Source organism: Haliotis rubra, unplaced genomic scaffold (genome assembly GCF_003918875.1).
Source record: "Haliotis rubra isolate DU_JTF1 unplaced genomic scaffold, ASM391887v1 Scf1038, whole genome shotgun sequence".
Classification (NCBI taxonomy): Eukaryota; Metazoa; Mollusca; class Gastropoda; order Lepetellida; family Haliotidae; genus Haliotis; species Haliotis rubra.
The window spans coordinates 132,213-147,311 of NW_025764935.1; the positions used below are offsets into that span (position 1 = coordinate 132,213).

The window sequence follows — 15,099 nt, forward strand, 5'->3', positions numbered from 1 at the left end:
CCCGTATTATTTTGTTGCAGTGATAAAATTTCAAAATCGAAAATAATGTTAAAGTTTCAAAATCGAAAATAATGTTACAAAATCAGCTTGACTATCTACCTCCGCTTGAGACTCAAATTGTTTTGATATAGATGTTAGATTAAAGACCTTTAATTATTTGCATGTGATACCTCATTTGAAAAAACCCCAACATAACACATAAACTTTGTTAACTTATGACAATTTCACAAGTAACTACGATGTAAACATAAAATCAAAACATCACAGTTTACTGAGTGAAAACCGTGTCAAACTTTCTTTGTAGGACAGACACGGTTGATATACATTTCATTGAGGTATTATTATATATCTACTGTACATATGTTGATTAAATTGTTGCCATTCGATCAATAAGCAACGGAAAATTAAACAGAAATTATGTGATTGTAGGTGAGATGATTCCTCACAAATGTGCAAAACTTGACTTGGATCTTACGAAAATTGAATTCATGAAAAATATTTAGGCTACACTAAATTAACATGTAAGTCTATGGAAATGACGTCAAGTGTCCGAATACTTTTTGCACGACTCTGTATATGTAAAAAGTCTGTTGAATATATAAAAACGTGTGTATAACAAGTAACTGATATGAAATGATCAGAGCACTCACGAAGCTGGTTGCATGTTTTTTCATCGACATCTGCCCGGTTGATTGCAGCAAGCCAGAGTCGTCTACAACGCTCGCTTTTCCTTTCAGTTGCTTCGCCTTGACCTTGATGACAATTGGGATACGATAAAAGCTAACCTTATCGCGACCCGACCGGTTGTGACACTTAACAACGGCACAGGTAGTCGGCATATTTGCCTATCAAAATGGCGGCTGGTGGTGCATTGTGGGTAATCGGGAAAAGGTCGGAGCACTCTACAGTACTACCTTGTGAAATTTATTTATCGTTTATATATTGATGTGTAACAAAATGTGTGTATGCGGTTAATGTACGTCCTATGGGCCTGTGGCCTTTGAATTGAATGCATAAACACTTTACCAACAAATGACTGATACTTACTTAATAGATACATTTATATAGTTGTATAAATACATTTTGAAACATAAGAATAATAATAAAAGAAATTCTTTATCGATCTTTTGTGACAGAGATCTCCAACGTATGCACTTCTAGGAAGTTTTCCCTTCACTTCATACATGTAGCCCAGGTGCGGTAGGGTAGGCCAGTGGTTATAGTGTTCATCCTCACACTGAAACTGAGGTGTCTCCACATGGGTATAATGAGTGAAGACAATTCCTGGTGTTCCAGACCTTGATATTGCTGGAGTATCGCAAAAAGCGACGTAAAACCATACTTACTCACTAACTTATACAGGTAATCCAAACCTGGCAGAAACATGGAGCGTTCGACACCAATACCAATATGACATAAATGGAATACTCGTATTTTAAACAAACATGTCAACGAGTATTGGATATGAAAAGCATGGAACGAAAGGATATATTACGTGCTACTTTTGAGACAATGAATTAGGTTTAATTCCGCTCTGAAGTATCCCAGTTGAATCAGGTGTGTATGCTTAATGTGGGGGTAAAAGCAGATGTAAGTCTCAGACGTTTAGCGTAAAACTATGGTACGGATACAGTGCCAATAAATGAAATTGCCGTGACAAAAGGTTTGTGAGTCCCCTTTCAACCAGCAAAATAAAACACAGACACGTTTATGATATTCAATAATATATTGAAAAAACAATGAGCAAGGCTACAATGAATGACAGTACAGATTTCTATTACAATACTATTGAGTCTCAAATCTAAAATATTGGGTCACAAATCTAAAATAGTAACTAAATGCCTATAGTTACAACAGTCTTGAGTCTGGTCGATGTACTGATTAAACATTGAAGACGGAAGTTGAGACGAAGGGAGCGGACGATGTCAGCAGACAGATGAGCGTAAATCCAAAGCAGTCCTAGCTAAGATACATAATGTTCACTAACATGAACAGTTCATGTCAGTGAACGCTATGTATCTTAGTTAAAGCAGTCCTCAAAGTCCTGTCTCTGCAAATATCCTTATATACCTATCACACAGTTCTCGAGACTTCTAGCAGTAGCTACGGCTCACTACGTCCATTTATATCACACTACGGTCATGTAGAACTCACTGGAATGAACGCCACAGTCCCATACCGGAAGCAGCAAAGAGGAGATAACTCTAGCTTACTCTCAACAGGTAAAAATACATAGCCTATACTAAGTTCAAGATGTGAGTTCAATCAAACTCAGCGCTTTAAATTTTTGTGACCCATAATAATGAAAATTTAATCCCTGTGACATCTTAATTAACGAAAACACATTCTCATAACAGGGATCCGAGCTTTAGCGTGTCAAAGGGACGCAACTCTGCACAACACATCGCGGCGCGTTTGACGACCTGAAAATATATGATCCAAGGCCAGTTACCCCTTCCCTAGCTGAATAGTACTTTCTACAAAGGGACATTATTGAGAAGCCCGCCAAATTCCTATGTGATTTTTAAGAAAATTATTGTCTAACCATTACATAGCTAAAATCAAAGTGTAACTTTAAATAGAAGCGACAATACCCTTTCCACACCAAGTTAATGAAGAAAAATGCTTATTTGCAAATAACCGCTGCATATGATCAATGTGCTACAGGCAAGGTTATCTCTCTCCAGATATCTAACAGTAAGATCAGGGCGCGAACTCGGATTATGGATGTGTCCGCTGTTATACTTGTATATATGCATCATTGTACATGTCTTGTTTTCCGAGAATAAAAAGAAAAAATGATTATGGATATTCGCTCTTGAACCACCTAAACTAGCTTTTCACTGACATTGCGAGAATTACAAGGTTAGGTGCTACTCCAATAGAATTAAAGGAATGTTTATGTGGACAGTTCCCCACGAAGAAGCTGAAAGAAATCGCTAATGAGCTTTACTGAGTTATTTCTTTTCAAAATGAAGATTATGAATAATATAGGATATACGTGGTTATCAACACGTATATTCTTTTTTATGTTTTAGCAACGACTCTGCTTTAAGCAAAGATTTCTTATGGATGTTGAAAGGGTCTGTCGCTTCTATTCCAATACAGTTTCAGAAATAGAAAATGGAATGCCTATTCACACACATGCATGCAGAAAATCAGTTATGTGATGACTGCACATTATGATGTACGAGTGAGGTCATTTATCTTGTTACCAGAGTAATTTTCAGTTTCGTAACTTTAGGTAAAAAAATCTCCAACTGAGCTCAAGCCCACCATAAGACACCCTTGTTTTAACAGCCGATTGAGTTTGGTTTTACGCCGCTTCTAGCAATATTCCAGAAATGTCATGGCGGGGGACACCAGAAATGGGCTTCACACATTATACCCATGTGGGAAATCGAACTAGGGTCTTCGGCGTGACGAGCGGACACTTTAACTACTATAAGGCTACCCCATCGCTCCGTTAAATGTGTGTGTCTGTGCCTGTGGAGTAATTGTGGAGTGCACACGTTAACTAACATGAAGAAAATAGGATTTAGGTGTGTCACGTCTCACCAGTACAGGGAACAAGTTTCAAGTCTACCCCATCGCCTTTGTTTTAACAAATACATGAGTGGCAGGTGGTCCGACACATTTGTTTGATATGACGATACTGATGGTGTGTACACAGTCATTATATACTAGTATAGGCAGCGTACGTCTAGTACTCTCTGAAGACAGCGAGACCGAATATCTGTATTATCTCTAGTGAGTATGGTTAGACCAATTTGTGAATATGCATCATACAGGCTCATCACATAATGGAGTTGGTCAAGATAAACACTGTCAAAACATGTGTAGAAGATACCCGTGACGAGTTGTGGAGTCGCCGCGGGATACCTGTTACGAGTTGTGGAGTCGCCGCGGGATACCTGTGACGAGTTGTGGAGTCGCCGCGGGATACCCGTGACGAGTTGTGGAGTCGCCGCGGGATACCCGTGACGAGTTTTGGAGTCGCCGCGGGATACCCGTGACGAGTTGTGGAGTCGCCGCGGGATACCCGTGACGAGTTGTGGAGTCGCCGCGGGATACCCGTTACGAGTTGTGGAGTCGCCGCGGGATACCTGTGACGAGTTGTGGAGTCACTGCTACACTGTCAGTAAATATCAAAAATCGTTGTGAATTCCGTCAACGAATGATGAATTGTGCCAGTGCTTAGTCCAGCCCATAGTTCATGAGTTCCATTCACAAAAAGTAGCAGGTTGAAGTCCGAAGCATGATGAAGAGAATTCTCATTTTCAGCTACAAATCTATCATTTGAATTCAATGGACCGTTTGGTACCGATACCCTGCAATGCATTTTGCAGACAGTTGCATCCGATAGTGCTGGTTTTGCACATTGTGTACATTAGACAGATAGTGTACGTCGGGTTTCGCCCTTCACGTAGCCAATTGTACTCCCCGTGCAGATGAAGTCGTTGATTGAAAGTTGTACAATATCAAAAGGTTATTCCGCCTCAACGTAAGACAGGACAAGCCTCTTTTCCGAACGCGTGAGGCAACGAGAATGCTTTTTGACACATTAAATGTGACCGTCCTTGTATCTGTGTCTTCACTCGAGGTGTAATGTTGGTAGTCAGGTCATTGTTTTCCACTGTTTTTCGTTGACTTCTGTTTTGAGTGATGCACCCCACTTCACGAGTCGCCGTCACGCTTGGTGGACTGTATGAATAATGACTGCTTCACAATAAACCGTCACTTGTGTTGTAATTCTTTTTCCTGATGTTGTGTGTAAGTCATCGTAGCTTGAACTTTTTCCCGCTTAAGAGTACAGAAGCGTGTTTGTGTTTATATTATCGATCTCCCCATCAATAGCACATGTTCTCTTGTCAGTAGGCATTATTGTTCAATCAATAATCCAATGTAAAATTTTAACTTTATTGCTTTTTCGATTCACATCATCTCTAGCATAGATATATCATGATTTATACCAGCTTCCCAGGATTGATTTTCGTGAGCTAGGATTTTCAGATATGCAATTTACTTGTATCTGTCTCCAAGAAAATCGATCATCTGACACATATCTTTGTCACATTTTTCTCATTAACTTTATCAAAACTCGTGCATACACATTAGTGTTCTGAGGGAACATGACAATGTATCGTTTTCCTTCTCTGTGTAACTCCTAGTTGTATCCAGAAAGGCGATATCCATATCGGATCTAGGTTTGTGTTTTGACCTGTGAATATATGACATTTGCAGACAAAGACCCAATTATGAAACTGTACAGCAGATATACATCTGATGCATTTTTCAGAGGAATGAGCGTAGCCTCTTCACTTTTGATTTGGGATCCGTGACGAATGTCTTTTGTGTCAAATTTTGCAACATTTTACAGAGAAGGTCTCATGTGATTGCGAGCTTTTTTCCTCATTTCTGCACACCAATATCAGTTCATCTTCACACGTATGCCTGTCGTGTTAGAGAAACATAGTTATCATGAAGTTCTTTAAGAATACCATATTCCAGGCAGGTTGGCCTCTGTGTAGAAAGTTGGCGACGAATTTACTTCACTCACACTTAAATAGTCGTGGCTGGTATGAAAAAAGGATTACTTTATAATGTGCCTTTTTATGGTTTCTCTAATATTCTGATCCGCAAAATTGCCAAACAGACAAAATGTTTTCCAGGGAAATGAATATCAATTGTATTGATTGCATATTGATTTAGAAAATGATGATTCCATTCGCGTGTTTTGAATTTCGTGCATACACGCCAATTTCGTGCAAGCGTTTTCATGATGTGCACGAGACATTTACAATGAAACGTGTCAGTGTGTTACTCTACTGGTAGGACAGCACATGCTTACCCCTTTACGTCGCTGTAGCAATATTCCAGCAATATCTCGACGGGGCACACAAGGGAATGCAGTATACCCCTACCTTTTTGTCTAACATCTGATATCATCGCAATTTGAAAATCAGTGATGACACCAGGTGTTCGGGAAAAGGGTAAGCATGTCCTTTCCTGCCGGAAGCACCAGCCATAATAAAATGTGCCTAAATATGGAAGTATTGTTTGCTTGACGCTTCACGGTAGTACTCATGCTACGGCGGCGGCTTGAGAACAAACTTTTCAACGGCAACATGAAGTTAGAAACGGATTGGGGATTGGGATTGGGATTCGAATCCCGAATCTGAATGTTTTGTTCACATTCGAGATTCGAATCCCGAATCTAATTTTTTTCAAATTCGGTATTTTGGCAGATTTGACACTCGGCATTCGGTATTCGGTATTTGAACTCTTATTATGCACTTCCTTTATACATTTGGAATTCGGAACTTCAGCGTCCTTGTAACTAAACCCTTTGCACCTTCATCTGTCAAACTTATGTATGGTCGACGTTGAAGTGCACCCTCGGAGATAGTGAATGGTCCTGAAGCTCTTCCCTGCTTGCAGGCGTCGACCCTCGATGACGATCGAAGAAAGACGAACAATGTCAATATTCATTATTTCATCCCCCTTCTAATGTACTAGGTGCTCGTTGTATACCTGAGTAACTGAAATACATAAACAACCAAACTACAGTTTTCGATATTTGAACCTCAAATCTGAGTTGTTTTAAGCATTCGGGTTTTGGGATTTGAATCCCGAATCTAAATACTTTTTGCATATTCTGGATTCGAATCCCGGATCTGAATATTTTGTTTACATTCGGGATTCGAATCCCGAATCTGATTTTATTTTTCATATTCGGTATTTTTGCAGATTCGACACTCGGCATTCGGTATTTGAACTCTTATATTTCATCCCCCTTCTAATGCACTAGGGGCTCATTGCATACCTGGGTAACTTAAAAACATAAACAACCAAACTACAGTATTCGATATTTGAACCTCAAATCTGAGTTTTTGTATACATTCGGGTTTCGGGATTTGAATCCCGAATCTGAATTTTTTCATATTCGGTATTTTTGCAGATTCGACATTCGGTATTTCAACTCTTATTATGCATTTCTTTTACACATTTGGAATTCGGAACATCTGCGTCCTTGTAACTATACTCTTGGCACCATCATCTGTCAAACATATCTATCCTTGACGTTGCCGTGCACCCTCGGAGAAAGTCGAACGGTCCTGAAGCTCTTCCCTGCTTGCTGCTTGTATGCATGAGCTCTCGTTGAAGATCGAAGAAAAACCAACAAAGTCAATAATTTGAAACACACTTTTATTGAGGGCAATAATGCATCAATAGCTATCTGAGATCAAAGGGGAATTAAGCAAGGAGGAAATCTGTTTGTTTGTTTTGTTTTGTAATTCTGGTAATTGTATTAAACATTCCTCCTCACTGATTATGGAGTGTGATTGTAAGACGTTTATCCATTCTACAAGGCCAACTATGGACTTTGCTCATGAGCAAATTTGAGATTGACTCATTTTAGAACTGAGCTCATTTAGAAACAGTATATAATAACCCCCGCACCTGCAAAGGTTCATATCCAAAATGGAGGTTGAGATAGAGTTGCGTTTCCTGTATGAATTGTACACCAACAAGCGAGTATTAATTCCAAGAGATGGATATCAAAAGATCATAAATGAATTACTGGAAGCTGAATTGTCAACAAAGAAGTCCTCCATCAGTATTATCTGCCCAAGAAGTATGCAGTCCTTCAATGCGGTGGTGTGAAGAAGTTGATTAAGAATAAAGAAGAAGATGACGATCCTGTATGTTTTAGTCTCCATTGAAGACACTTTTGGCACATATTGCAACAGGGCATGGTGGTAGAGACAATATGCTTTAAAAAGCTACCAAGAAGTATGCCAACAATCCCTGATTTTCTTCAAGTCTTCCAGCTTCCAAAGCCAACAGAAAAGGAAAAGGACACTACCAAGAGCGTTGTTGTTCGCCCAATCATCCTCAAGGACTTTGGTTCACGAGGCGATTTCTGACATGCAATCCATGTGTCAAGGTCAATTCAAATAGATTATGCATTATCAGGACCATCTCACTAAGTTCTGTGTGCTGAGACCGTTGGCCTCCAAGAAGTAGCGTATCAATTGGTCGGCGTCTTCCTGTTCATTGGTGCACCAGCCATCTTGCAGAGTGATAATGATTCAGAGTTTACTGCTGCTGTCATTGAGGAGGTGTCACAGATGTGTCCTAGCATCAAGATAATACATGGTAAACCACGCCACCCCCAATCCCAAGGTTCCGTTGAGCTGGCCAAATGTGATGTGAAGGACATGTTAACAGCCTGGATGTCTGACAACAATACCACTGATTGGACCATGGGACTCAAGTTTGCTCAGTTCCAGCTACCACAGCGGAATCAAGCAAACACCATTTGCTGCCTTTACAGAATCAGATGCACCAACTGGGCTAAATTCCTCCAAGCTCCCAGATGATGTCATTGCAACACTGAAGACGGAAGAAGATCTCCAAGATCTCATCAATGCCATCATCGCCATGACACCTCCTTCAGACCAGCCAGCAGCACCAGATGCGCCACCAGTTACTGCAGCTGTTCCAGATCCCTCAGAAGAAGCAGCCATGCCAGATCCCGATCCACCTGTTGTAGCAGATATGCCAGATCCAGCTCCACCTGTTGTAACAGATATGCCAGATCCACCTGTTGTAGCAGATATGCCGGTACCAGATCCACCTGCTGTAGCAGCCGTTATAGATCCACCAGCTGTAGCCGCCGTTCCAGATCCGCCATCATCAGCAGAACTCCTTGTTGCAAAGAGACGTCAGCAGATCAGTATCCAGAGGAAGAGGGCAATAGACTCTCAGTTGCAACAAGCCGAGAAAATGGTGAAAAGAAGTGAAGTTGTTCTCTCTGAAGTTCAAGTTGGTGACAACGTAACAGTTCCCATCCCATCCGTGGACAGAGGTAGAGCTGATCCCTGCAACTTGATTGGTGTGATTACTGACATTAATGACAGTGGCATGTACACAACTGTTGTCAAAGTGTCATGTACAAAATATTCTCGTAATCAATTTGATGTGTGCGCCACAACACTCTACACCTTAGAGATATGAACCTTTGCAGGTGCGGGTGTTATCATATACTGTTTCTAAATGACCTCAGTTATCAAATGAGTTAATGGGAAATAGACGTTTTTTAAACAGATTAGGGGTCAGTTTTAATGTCTCGGGCCAGACGTTTCTTTTGTAGTCGACTCGGCACATAAATATGCTACTGAGCTTAGGATGAACCTCGAGGACTTCACTCCACGGGCAGAAACATCGACCCAGTTGAGCTAAATATAGAACGTCGGTGAGTATGTTTTGCATGTGGTTACATGTGAAGTACAGTCGAGCACCGTTGTGTCGAACTCTGATAACTCGATATCTCGGTTATCTCGATATACCATCTCGGTCCCGGCAAAATCCTTCATTATTTATCATTATTCAAGCTCTTTTAACTCGATACGGATGTCTCGATATTTCGGATATCTCGATATAATTTCATGGTCCCAACAAGCAAAATTACTCTTTTAACTCGATATTTGCAAGAAACGCGATATTCACCTACCTTTCATAGGCAAGTATCCCTCTGAACTGAGGTCTCCACACGTTTACACACGGTGCGGCATGAATCAAAGGGATGCGGTACTTTAAACTAATTAGGGCTAATTGAGTTGAAGGTGTCAGTTGTTTTTTATTTAATGAGGATTAACTAAGAAGGAATTGATTAGGAAGTACTCACTGTTACGACCAAACACTACTGATAACGGATGATAGTTTTAAATCAAAACATGCTGAGAATCCAATGAGGGTTTTGTGCAAACACGTGACTAGCATGTGATTGTTGAGTTGTTTCTAAATTGCGGACTGAGAAATATGGATTAGGAGTCAATTTGAAAGCTATTGTGTTGTATCGAGAGTGGTTAGCTACTATCGCTTTCATGCCACTACCAAATGCCCGTCAATCTAAACTTTCAGAATTCTTCGTTTCGTCCGTTGAATAAATCCAACCTTTGTATAATTCAAGATGGACACTTAGCATAAGCTGCGATCCCCGTGAGTAAGTAAATATATGTACATGGAATAAACAGACATGAAATCTACTTTTTGTTGTGTTTTCTTTCATAGTGATGTGTGATGATATGCCCTGGTCGGATGTCTCGAAGTTCGGATAACTCGATATTTTTTCTTGGTCCCATGAATATCGAGACAACGGTGCTCAACTGTATATGGAAACTGTTTACATGAAACTAAGTGAAGGGACTCCAACTCTATCTACCCGCCCCTTCCAGATCGGGTGTAGGATGGGGTGTCGGGGGTCAGATAAAATATGTCCTTTTTTATATTCGTCCATATTGTGATATTTTAACAGGTCAAGTATGGCTTTATGATCAAGTTGTAGACACCATGTGACCCCTTCGGTGTCTTGTTAAGGAATATAGATGATTGAGAAAGTAGTATTCCTGAAGGAATGTTCTGGACCCCATTAAACTGGTGATACAAAACAGGAAATCAAATCAGGTTTACTCAGCTCACCTGCTGACATTTATGTTTTTATGTTCACTGCTAACGTATTGGCGTCTCCAACCTATCATTTAGAATCAAAGATGTACGCGCGCGCACGTACTCACTTGTACACGCACGCACTCCACAATTACTCTCACACACAGACACAGACACAAACATTTAACGGAGCAGTGGGGTAGCCTAGTGGTTAAAGCGTCCGATCGTCACGCTAAAGACCCGGGTTCGATTCCCCATATGGGTACATTTATGTGAAGCCTATTTCAGGTATCCACCGCCGGGATATTGCTGGAAAAAGCAAGGTAAAACCATACTCATTAACTCACACACATAACTGTACATGTATATAATAACTGTTTACGATGAAGCAAATCATCACAACAGTACCTTTCCACCTCCTTCACCTGAGCAAATATTAGACAGTGTAGTTTAGTATCGTCGCAACAGACTGGGGCAGAGTTGAATCAATGACACTCCTACTGGAAATAATTGTTCCTGAGTTCTGAGATTTTCTCTATGTTTGCCAGCACTTGAAAGTCATGCACGACTATTCACTGAGTTTCGAAACATATCTATAGGCCACTAATGCAGAAACAAATCGATTGGAATTGACAGAAGACAGTAAAGGTCACGTGCAAGCACATTGATTTCAAGTTTGGAATATTGATGATGTTCCCTGAAATCACATCGGAAACAGTTAATGACTTTTGCGCTGTATTAGACACGTACAGGGCAGCGTCCACACGTCCAGCATGTCTACTTCAGTGTTGGCTTTTATCGTTGTGAAGCTTTTGGTTTTAGATTTTCAAAGTATTTTAGGGGACCCATCAAGCGGGATTGCTGCCTTTATTCAGTATTCCCAATGTTCAGCTTTTCAAGCACCACCAGTCAGTGGAGGAGTGCACACGGTACGTACAAAGACGGGATGTGCCAGGATGTGTTCTGAAGACCCGGCTTGTGTGGCTTACAGTGTCTCTGGACCTCTATGCCGGACACACGAGGAGTTGTTCCAGACTGGAGAATGCTACAGTGGAGGCTGGAAACATTATAATGTAAGTGGGAAGCTACACCAGCGTTTGAGACACAACAATGTTGGTAGAATACCATTGCAAATCTTGGAAAACCTACGAGGTAATTCTGGAGACTGAAATTACACTATCTTCCCATGATAAACAATTGTACATGCATTATAGGCGCTAAATAATTGCGATGAATATACAGCGTATATAGTATCTCATCAACATAGGTTGCTGTTATCTGTCTTGACTTAGATACAACATGTTTTGTAGAAAAGACCGCATGAACCACAGAACAAATGATAATATACCTTTATGTTACAGAGTTACTTTGTTGGTTCTTTTGGGTTTCTTTAACACACCCAAAAACTATGGAATCCTTGAAGGGACACTGTCGTGTTGTTGACCTCTCAAAATCAAGAGGCAAAATTAACCGAAGCGCGACAATGCGACAACGCGACATTTCGGCCATTTGTCGCACTGTCGCGTTTTGAATGATCATCCAAAGGGCGACAACGCGACAGAGCGACAATTTTCATATGTTGCATTGTCGCATTGTCACCCATCTAAGATGTGTAAAAAAAGCCTTAAAATGCGCGAGAGGGGCGGTGGGGTAGCCTAGCGGTTAAAGCGTTGGCTCGTCACGCCGAAGACCTGGGTTCGATTCCCCACATGGGCACAATGTGTTAAGCCCATTTCTGGTGTCCCCCGCCGTGATATTACTAAACTCAGTCAGTCAGTAAAATGCGCGACACCCGACAATGCGACAACGCGACATAATGAATATGTCGCAAGACAAATTCTTTGCGCTTCTATGCATTGTAAGTACTGCACAAGGTGGCCCTCTCATTGTAGGCACTTTGGACATTTCTCCAATATCAAGCTGACAGGCTGTGAAAAAAACTGAAATATAAAGCAACAATGAAAAATTTGCATCAAGTTCAAGAAAAGCAGCCCCCCATAGCATATACTACTTATTTTTTATAACCATTGGAGGAAACAAAAGTCCCCTGAAGTCTGAAATAGAGTATAACTTTCTGCGCATGCGTAGACTAATTGACTTTCTACAAATACGCACGAGTACTCGAAAAGGGCGACAACGCGACAATGCTACATTATATCGCGTTGTCGCACATTTTAAGGCTTTTTTACCCGTCTTAGATGGAGCAACAACGCGACATATTTTGACCTTGAAACTTGTCGCTATGTCGCATTGTCGTCCTTTGGATGAATAGAAAAAATAGTATTCAAACCGCGACAATGCTCAATTGGCACAGTTAAGATTTGTCTATGTTAATGAGATTAAATATTTGACATATTTATCTCAACATAATAAATCTTTATGGGATTTATAACATAGTAAAGAATTACTTTCGAGTAAAGAATGTCAGTTGTGATAAGCTCACCCCTGAATGCGTTCACTTATTGTATGTATACAATGGTCAGTATCACCAACAGCAATAATACACATCGGGCACACATCTTTCATGCTCAATAATATGTGATGACATTGGAAGGGATATCTGTTCTGCTGCATTTATATTACCTGATCAAATTCTTTTAGCAGGTAATATGATTCTTCTATTCAAGATTCATAAACGCTGCAAGAATGAGGGCTACACTGGCGTGGCAACACGGAAGTGTAAGTGTTACGGTGGATACGTCGGTGACGACTGTGAGCGACTAATGATCGGTGAGTTGTTTACGGAGAACACACAGTGTTCACTTTTAGTTTGCCTCTAACTTCAAGCCGAATCTGTGACAGCAATAATCGAGGCTGATTATCGATGGCGATGAATATGAACGGCAGATGTGTTTTGTATGATCGAAAACGAAATCAATCAACAGGCAGTGATTGTTTGAGAATGTCTGTCTCTATTGATCTGCAGAGTCGATGTTTGACGGAGATTCATAATTTCCTCTGAAATATTTGAAATCGTTGCTTTTTCATATGCACGCTTTGCGATCAAGGGCAAGTTTCACGTGCAATATGAGTACTCGTCTTTAAGCACATATAAAGTTTAGTTAACTGTTCTTAAGGTTCCTCGTCAAATACAGCAAGTATAATACTCATTTGTGAGGATTCATAGTAGTCGTTTTCAATGACATGATGTTATATCTAATGACTCTCAACAACCGACCCTGCTTGTCCTCAACGCAATATATTGTCGGCTTAAAATTAGATCTCATTGTTCGAAGCATTGCAGCATTTCGGTCCGACTGTCCGCGTATTCGATTAAAGAGTCTCCCTTCAGAGGAGACCCAACACGTCGGTAATACATGCGACACTCTTTGGATAGAAGGTATAGCGTTTCATATCTCAGACACCTATTGCAGAAAATATCTTCAAAGTGTCAAAGTCAGTATTCTGTAACAAAAAGGCCTCCACCAATCGGAGGAACACAACCAAGACATGTCCGAGACGATGTATGTTTGACAATTCAGGAAAATAGGTCAATATATCTTTTCAGATTGCTCTGAGGGTTTTACCAGCGGTCACTATGACGGAGAAGATGGTCTGTTTCTAGTTCACCCTGTGTTGTCTCCGGAACCCTTTCAAGTCTGGTGCAGGATGGCGCATGGCGGTAATACATATATACAGAGACATGAGCGTAACTCCACAAGTTTCTACCGTACGTGGCAAGATTACAAAGATGGATTCGGCGATCCACGTTATGACTTCTGGCTCGGAAACGACAAAATCTCCCACATTGTAAATGGACGTGATCACAAACTTTTCTTTAACTACATAGATGTTTTCACTCTTAAGTTCAGACAGCAGATATACACTGAATTCAAACTAAACAGGAACAATGATTATCAAATGACATTTGTGTTGACTTGGGGACACTCGGACCCTTCACATCATGGGGGTGATTGTTTGGGCGCATTGAAAGGGCAGCCCTTCTCTACCTTCGATAGAGATAATGATGACAGTCCTTTGAACTGTGCTGAAGAACACAAGTCTGGGTTCTGGTTCAAGAGATGCACCCCCTGTAATCCCAATGGGGTTTGGTCAGAGACTCCAGACAAGAAGAGAGCTGGATTACCTTGGGAGATGTTCTGGACGCCTGCTTATGGAGATAACCTGATACTCTCTTGTTCGATCTTTTTGGTGGCCATGTAATTCTGCAGATACATTCTGATGGATACATTTCAGATACGTACCTCCTCGTAAACATTTCAGATACGCACCTCCTCGTATACACTTCAGATACGTACCTCCTCGTAAACATTTCAGATACGTACTCCTCCATTTGGGACCGAGTCCAAGGCTCGAGATAGCGTTGTCTCGAATTCGAGATAAGCTAGCAAATATATTGTACAGTAATGAGGTCGGGACCAGACAAAGCGTTCGAGGTATCAGTACGTATGATATGATAGCGTCATCATACGCCAGTTTTGCGTACAAGGGAGCGCATTGATGCCACTTTTGCTTGATTCGTAGAAATGTCCAGTTCAGTTTCGCTGATTCACCCACTGGAGTTCGAAATAAAAGATTTAGATTTTTGCGTAAAGATTCCGAGTGTAGAAAAAACTCTGTGTAAGACTGTGACAAGAGAGATGATCTGAACGTTCCAGTAATCAACCATCCACTGATATCGAG

At 40.8% G+C, this 15,099-nt stretch overlaps 2 protein-coding genes across 2 annotated transcripts; both read left to right on the plus strand.

Moving 5' to 3' along the window:
* Window positions 1–853: 853 nt before the first annotated feature.
* LOC124273856 (lysine-rich arabinogalactan protein 19-like) lies at window positions 854–9,024 on the plus strand. Its single transcript, XM_046709180.1, has 2 exons — window positions 854–877; window positions 8,236–9,024. The coding sequence occupies exons 1-2, from the start codon at window positions 854–856 to the stop codon at window positions 9,022–9,024; spliced, it is 813 nt and encodes a 270-aa protein (XP_046565136.1).
* Window positions 9,025–11,168: 2,144 nt separating this feature from the next.
* LOC124273866 (fibrinogen-like protein 1) lies at window positions 11,169–14,619 on the plus strand. The gene is made up of 3 exons (XM_046709191.1): window positions 11,169–11,528; window positions 13,083–13,185; window positions 13,964–14,619. The coding sequence occupies exons 1-3, from the start codon at window positions 11,229–11,231 to the stop codon at window positions 14,617–14,619; spliced, it is 1,059 nt and encodes a 352-aa protein (XP_046565147.1). The 5' UTR covers window positions 11,169–11,228.
* Window positions 14,620–15,099: the final 480 nt, after the last annotated feature.

Coding starts and splice junctions, on each gene's coding strand:
- LOC124273856 (XM_046709180.1), top strand. CDS start 854: ATGGCGGCTGGTGGTGCATTGTGG. Junction 878..8,235: donor CGGCTGGTGGTGCATTGTGG/GTAATCGGGAAA, acceptor ACATGTTAACAG/CCTGGATGTCTGACAACAAT.
- LOC124273866 (XM_046709191.1), top strand. CDS start 11,229: ATGTCTACTTCAGTGTTGGCTTTTATCGTTGTGAAGCTTTTGGTTTTA. Junction 11,529..13,082: donor GAGGCTGGAAACATTATAAT/GTAAGTGGGAAG, acceptor CTTCTATTCAAG/ATTCATAAACGCTGCAAGAA. Junction 13,186..13,963: donor CTGTGAGCGACTAATGATCG/GTGAGTTGTTTA, acceptor ATATCTTTTCAG/ATTGCTCTGAGGGTTTTACC.